The sequence below is a fragment of the Cicer arietinum genome, chromosome 7 (assembly GCF_000331145.2).
Source record: "Cicer arietinum cultivar CDC Frontier isolate Library 1 chromosome 7, Cicar.CDCFrontier_v2.0, whole genome shotgun sequence".
Classification (NCBI taxonomy): domain Eukaryota; kingdom Viridiplantae; phylum Streptophyta; class Magnoliopsida; order Fabales; family Fabaceae; genus Cicer; species Cicer arietinum.
In genome coordinates, this window is record NC_021166.2 from 18,244,778 (window position 1) to 18,252,207 (window position 7,430).

The following is a 7,430-nucleotide window of genomic DNA, read 5'->3' on the forward strand; positions in this document are numbered from 1 at the left end:
AAGGTTGGGAGTCATTATCACTACTTGATCCTGTGATTTTTGTGCAAAGAAATCCCCAATCTATCCACCCGAATCATGGGTGGCTAGTTGTTGATTATAGAGATAATTGCTGCCATCTTTTTTCACTTGTTGTTTAGATTTATTATTTGATGAGGGTTGAATAGGTCAACTGGTTGGAGCTAAGAGTTGAAGGAGTTAGAGAAGTTAAAGGATAAGAGTTCAAACTCTGGTGAAGGAGAAAATACTAACATAACTAATATACTAACATTTGCTTATCTAAAAGGGATTTAGAATTTGATATGAGCATTAGCACCCTAATCCACTTTGTGGAAGTGTTTATATGACATTCATCATATGTCTTCAGGTATCATTCCGCACAAAGGTTTTCCACCCTAATATCAACAGTAATGGTAGTATTTGCCTTGACATCCTCAAAGAGCAATGGAGCCCTGCCCTGACAATATCCAAGGTGATTTTAATAGTTTATAGTAGCTTTTTGGTTTGTTTGAATTTTCTTGGCAGGGAAACTAAAACATAATTCTTTTGCAGGTTCTACTGTCTATTTGTTCTCTGCTGACTGATCCCAACCCAGATGATCCTCTGGTCCCTGATATTGCTCAAATGTACAAGACTGACAAAGCTAAGTATGAGGCTACTGCCCGGTCATGGACCCAGAAATATGCCATGGGTTAGGGCCACCAGCTGGGCAAGATATTCTACATTTTCTCTATATTAGTAGTAAATAAATAGTCTTGAACTGATCTACAACAAATGTGAAAAACTTTACTGTCCTTGCTGTCACCTTGAACTGTGTAGTATTGGAAAGCAGTTTCGTATTATATGAATTTATGAACAGAACTTGCATATATATTCTACATCTACTTTATATAGTTTACATAAAAGTTTCTCTCGATGAATATCCAAGTGAATGCTACATAGTGCACTCCTATTTTGCATATTTGGAGTTTTAATTTTTGGGGTAACCTATCTAACTATGGTTTTTTTATTGTCAAGTACTGATTTAATTGCTTAGATGCAAGTGTTATTTGATTAATCGTTGGAGTGCGAGAGATTTTAATGGAGGGAAGAAAAAAAAAGAATAAAGTTATGTTTAGTTCTTTTTAATGTTTTTGTTTTTGGTTCAAAGAAAGAAAAATATTTTAAATAAAAGGAGAGTAAAATATTTTATGTTATTTTTGTTTCTTTTTCTTCTAAATTCTCCTAAAATGAAAGGAGAGTAAAATGAGCTATAAGAGATATTTTGGTTTCTTCTCTTAAAAATTAAACGAAACACAAATTAAAACATCTTTCAGGCATATTAAATCTCAAATGAGAAAAATTTATGATATTTTAAATTTATTTAATTGATAGATTTGGTTATTTAATCCATATTTACATTATTAAATCTTTGCATGTACCTCTTTTAATTATTTTAAATCTTGACATGTATCTCTTAAATATCTCTTAACTTTTATTTTTATTTTTTTATTTCAATTTAGTTTCATAATTATTTTGTTTCATTTTGTTCCCCGAACTATATTTCCGCCTATTTGTTAAATTGGTCATTTAAATGGGTTAAAATGAAACTAAAAAAATAAGTTAAAGGAACCTAAAACGACACTTCAAGTTCCTTAATTTATTTTTTAGTTTCGTTTTAGTCTTATATCTTCCACCTTCAATAACACTTTAACAAAAGTTAATGTTTTTTTTTTTGGCAAAATCTAATGAAAATAACTAATTTGACTAACATAAATATAGTTAAATGACAAAAACGGAATGAAATATAATTAAGACTTAATTGTAATTTTAGTTCTTCTATTTATACTAATTTACGAAATTGGTCTCACTATTTTAAAAGTCGACAGTTTTTTGTCCCTCCCTCTGATTTTTTAACAAAAAAATGATGTGATTTATTTTAAATAATGTAACATACGATACGATGATGTAGAGTGATTAACACTCATAAAATTGAAATAAAACATCGTGAAAACTTAAATTTCAACTGCATAAATTTTTCATATTTTTAATTTAATTAATGACATATGAATAATTAATACATTTAGATGAATTTATATCATAGAATTGTATGTCACGTCATTTAAAATAATTGTCACTTTTATTTCAAAAATCTAAGAGAGAGACAAAAACTGTCGACTTTTAAAATAGGAGATCAATTCCGTGAATCAGTATAAATATATGGACCAGAACTGCAATTAAGCCTACAATTAAAATACCAAAGTACAATAAAAAATAAGTTAAAAGACTAAAAAAATAATTTAATTTTAAATTGATTATTGTCAAATAAAAAAGTCTTTTAAGTCGGAGAATATGATTCATAAAATATTTCTAGTAGTTTCAATTAAATTCAAATATATTTAAATTTACATAATTCCACCTCTCATTTCTTCTAAGTATCTAATACTAATACTCTATAAAAATAAGTAGGCATAATCTATCAAATAAACTTTTAAAATCCGTTTGATGCGCAATATATAATAGATATACGATAGAATATAAATTTGAATAATAATATAATATGATAGTGGTAAAAAAAACATTATTATATCATGTGTTTGATACACATATAATCAATAAAATAACATTTTATTTTATCATGTGTTTAGTACACATCATGTTATAACATAAATATTATATATTATATTTAAATAATAAAATTATCATTGTGAACAATTATATATTAGTTTTTTTCTTTCTAATTAACTTATTATATTATAAACTAAAAAAATAATACTAAAAAATTAATAAGTAATAAAATAATTTTATATTTAAAACTATCCATTGACACTACTAAATAAACAATTATTTTTATAAAAAAAATTATGAGTTATCAAATAATTCTATTTTATTTACTAGAATGTAAATAAAGATATGATATATATTATATTAAATAAAATAAAATAAAATATTTTTGTAAATAAATTATATTTATTTTAAACTTCAATTAATTTTCATATTTTTAATAATTTTAAATACTATTTTATTAAATTATATAAAAAGACAAAACTACTTATATTATAAAATTTCATAAATATTTTTAAATTAATTATTAATATTTTATTTTTAAGTTTAATATCAGATTATTTTAATTATTTTTTAATTTATATTTAGTTAGTTTTACATTTTTATAATTGAAATTATATTTTATAAATTATTTTTATATTTATATTTTATTATATTTCAATTTATATTTTATGTTGAATAGATTATTATTCTTATCTTATGTTGCTGGTTTCTAATTAAGTTTAAATTTTTAAAAAGTATTTTGATTTATCTAATAAGAAAATATTTTCATTTATACTATAATCAATGTGCGAATGATTTCTAATTAACTCGGCGCGTGACAAAGAGTAATTAACAGAGAAAAACGGAATGAAATATAATTAAGACTTAATTGTAATTTTAGTTCTTCTATTTATACTAATTTACGAAATTGGTCTCACTATTTTAAAAGTCGACAGTTTTTTGTCCCTCCCTCTGATTTTTTAACAAAAAAATGATGTGATTTATTTTAAATAATGTAACATACGATACGATGATGTAGAGTGATTAACACTCATAAAATTGAAATAAAACATCGTGAAAACTTAAATTTCAACTGCATAAATTTTTCATATTTTTAATTTAATTAATGACATATGAATAATTAATACATTTAGATGAATTTATATCATAGAATTGTATGTCACGTCATTTAAAATAATTGTCACTTTTATTTCAAAAATCTAAGAGAGAGACAAAAACTGTCGACTTTTAAAATAGGAGATCAATTCCGTGAATCAGTATAAATATATGGACCAGAACTGCAATTAAGCCTACAATTAAAATACCAAAGTACAATAAAAAATAAGTTAAAAGACTAAAAAAATAATTTAATTTTAAATTGATTATTGTCAAATAAAAAAGTCTTTTAAGTCGGAGAATATGATTCATAAAATATTTCTAGTAGTTTCAATTAAATTCAAATATATTTAAATTTACATAATTCCACCTCTCATTTCTTCTAAGTATCTAATACTAATACTCTATAAAAATAAGTAGGCATAATCTATCAAATAAACTTTTAAAATCCGTTTGATGCGCAATATATAATAGATATACGATAGAATATAAATTTGAATAATAATATAATATGATAGTGGTAAAAAAAACATTATTATATCATGTGTTTGATACACATATAATCAATAAAATAACATTTTATTTTATCATGTGTTTAGTACACATCATGTTATAACATAAATATTATATATTATATTTAAATAATAAAATTATCATTGTGAACAATTATATATTAGTTTTTTTCTTTCTAATTAACTTATTATATTATAAACTAAAAAAATAATACTAAAAAATTAATAAGTAATAAAATAATTTTATATTTAAAACTATCCATTGACACTACTAAATAAACAATTATTTTTATAAAAAAAATTATGAGTTATCAAATAATTCTATTTTATTTACTAGAATGTAAATAAAGATATGATATATATTATATTAAATAAAATAAAATAAAATATTTTTGTAAATAAATTATATTTATTTTAAACTTCAATTAATTTTCATATTTTTAATAATTTTAAATACTATTTTATTAAATTATATAAAAAGACAAAACTACTTATATTATAAAATTTCATAAATATTTTTAAATTAATTATTAATATTTTATTTTTAAGTTTAATATCAGATTATTTTAATTATTTTTTAATTTATATTTAGTTAGTTTTACATTTTTATAATTGAAATTATATTTTATAAATTATTTTTATATTTATATTTTATTATATTTCAATTTATATTTTATGTTGAATAGATTATTATTCTTATCTTATGTTGCTGGTTTCTAATTAAGTTTAAATTTTTAAAAAGTATTTTGATTTATCTAATAAGAAAATATTTTCATTTATACTATAATCAATGTGCGAATGATTTCTAATTAACTCGGCGCGTGACAAAGAGTAATTAACAGAGAGCATGCATTTTGTCCTCACTACTGTTTAAAACGCTAGTCAATTCTCATTCTTTTTCACCCAAACCAAAACTCTCTCCCAAACCCTAAACAAAGGTTAGTGATGAGTCATATCAAATTTCTTTCTCTCGACAACTCTTACTCTTATTTTTGTTTCATATTTTACTTCTCTTATAGGTTATATGAATAATAGTTTAAATTATTTATGAGTCTGGTTGATAAAAAAAATTTAAAAAGTGATTTTGATTTTATAATTTTGAAAATAATTTTTATGAGAACTTAATTAAAAATAGTAGAAGTTATTATAGATTTATTTTTATTGATTAAAAAAAAATTAATGTTCAATAATTAACTTAGATACTTATTATAAGATATTTTAACACAATATAAATCATATTTTTTTTTTAAAAAGATATATTTTAAAAATGAATTTTATGAAAAACTTTTCAAAATAGCTTTTTATTTTAATCATTTTTTGAAATTTCATTATTCAAACAAATAGATGAAATATTTAAAATGATATTTTAAGATAAACTATTTAAACCAATTTTTTATTTGAAACTTTATTATTTTTAAAAATGTTATAAAAATAAATAAAATGTTATAAAAATCATATTTAAAACTTTTTTAAACAAACAGGTCTGATTTATAAGTATACATAGAAATTACTTATGTGAACAATGTTGATCAGATGGCCTCAAAACGGATCAACAAGGAATTGAAGGATTTGCAGAAGGATCCTCCTGCTTCTTGCAGTGCTGGTATGTTTCTCTTTTAAAAAAAGCAATTGAGATATTTTGTTTTTCTGATTAGAGCCAAGATAGTGGGTTAAGACATGGATTGTAGCGGATTTAAGCAATAAAAATGATAGATACTTGACTCAAAGAAATAACGAGGGTTCGATAATTGATTCATAGCTTATCTAGGTATGTTTTTTGTCTAATAAACTTGAATGCATAATTAAAATACGGGGATACAAGATTAATTAAAAAAAATTAAGACAGCGTGCATTATTAAGACATTTAAAAAGAAATTAATAAAGTTTTGAATTAATTTTATGGTCAGGCCCTGTAAAAAATGACATGTACCATTGGCAAGCGACAATTATCGGCCCACCAGATAGCCCATATGCTGGAGGTGTGTTTGCATTGAACATTCATTTCCCTAAAGACTATCCTTTCAATCCACCCAAGGTAAATAAAAAATCTGGTTTGATAAATGTTAATTACTGCTTTGAGTAAATGTGACATTAATCATGTATATGTTTTCAGATTACATTCCGCACAAAGGTTTACCACCCTAATATCAACAATAATGGTAGTATTTGTCTTGACATTCTCAAAGAGAGTTGGAGCCCTGCCTTGACAATATCCAAGGTCATCTTAAGATTTCATAGTAGCTTTTTGGTTTGGGTTTTGTTTTCAATTTCATTTTCATTTTCTTATGTTTTATTTTTGCAGGTTCTACTATCTATTTGTTCTCTGTTGACTGATCCCAACCCAGATGATCCTCTTGTCCCTGATGTTGCTAGAATGTATAAGAGTGACAGATCTAAGTATGAGGCTACTGCTAGGTTATGGACCCAGAAATATGCCATGGGTTAGGCCCAATATATTCTACACTTTCTCTATACTAGTATAAGAACCTTGTGTATTGCTTGGGGAGAAACTCATTCAAATAATATATACTATTTACGATATATAATTTATTGCCATCTTCAGTTTCACAACAACGATATTTAACAGTAAATCATAGTACTTTATTAGATATATATTAATATTGTGTATTTTTGGTATCTCTTATAAGGGTTTTTTTATATAAATATCCCATTTTTTTATTTTAAATACCAATCTGCCCTACTTCCAAAATAAAATACCAGAATGCCCTACTTTTTGGGCCCAGTTGCAGGTCGCATCCTGGGACTGCGACCTGCGACTTCTTGAAAGGCAATTTTTTCTACTTCAGTACATGGTCGCATCCTGGGGATGCGACCTCCTACTTCGTACGGTTTTTTGTTGTTGTTGAATATTGGGTATATTATTATATTTATTATATTTAATAATAATAATGGGTATATTAATAATGGGTATAATAATAAAAATAATAATAATAATAATTTTAATAATAATAATAAAAAGAAAATTCTATTAATAAAATAAAAATAATTTTATTATTTAATATATTCAATAATTTATTTTAATATTATATATTCTTTTATTGTTGAATTTTGTTATTTATTATTAGGTATATTATATTGGATATATTATATTTATTATTATTAAATATTTTAAAAATAATTATAACATTTAAAAATACAAAATATTGTTATAAATAATTAAAATAATTAATTTAATATTATTATATAACTTTTAATAATTATTATAATAAAAAAACAATAATAATAATAAAAAGAAAATTCTATTAATAAAATAAAAAT

At 23.0% G+C, this 7,430-nt stretch overlaps 3 protein-coding genes across 3 annotated transcripts in view; 2 read left to right on the forward strand and 1 right to left on the reverse strand.

Annotated features, from left to right (window-relative positions):
* Nucleotides 1–868, forward strand: part of LOC101490162 (ubiquitin-conjugating enzyme E2 28-like) — a 2,746-nt gene extending 1,878 nt beyond the window's left edge. The window contains exons 4-5 of the mRNA XM_004516150.3: nt 365–469; nt 550–868. Of these exons, the coding sequence (XP_004516207.1) occupies nt 365–469; nt 550–693 (249 nt within the window). The 3' untranslated portion in view covers nt 694–868. The remainder of the gene's footprint in view (nt 1–364; nt 470–549) is intronic.
* A 4,122-nt stretch (nt 869–4,990) lies between these two features.
* On the forward strand, nt 4,991–6,690 carry LOC101489833 (ubiquitin-conjugating enzyme E2 11-like). The gene is made up of 5 exons (XM_012712065.3): nt 4,991–5,089; nt 5,685–5,754; nt 6,059–6,186; nt 6,265–6,369; nt 6,454–6,690. The coding sequence occupies exons 2-5, from the start codon at nt 5,685–5,687 to the stop codon at nt 6,595–6,597; spliced, it is 447 nt and encodes a 148-aa protein (XP_012567519.2). The 5' UTR covers nt 4,991–5,089; the 3' UTR covers nt 6,598–6,690.
* The window catches only part of LOC101490810 (uncharacterized), a 2,284-nt gene continuing 1,538 nt past the window's right edge, over nt 6,685–7,430 (reverse strand). The window contains exon 3 of the mRNA XM_027331069.2: nt 6,685–6,708. Coding sequence (XP_027186870.1) covers nt 6,685–6,708 — 24 coding nt within the window. The remainder of the gene's footprint in view (nt 6,709–7,430) is intronic.

Coding starts and splice junctions, on each gene's coding strand:
- LOC101489833 (XM_012712065.3), top strand. CDS start 5,685: ATGGCCTCAAAACGGATCAACAAGGAATTGAAGGATTTGCAGAAGGAT. Junction 5,755..6,058: donor TCCTGCTTCTTGCAGTGCTG/GTATGTTTCTCT, acceptor TTTTATGGTCAG/GCCCTGTAAAAAATGACATG. Junction 6,370..6,453: donor CTGCCTTGACAATATCCAAG/GTCATCTTAAGA, acceptor TTATTTTTGCAG/GTTCTACTATCTATTTGTTC.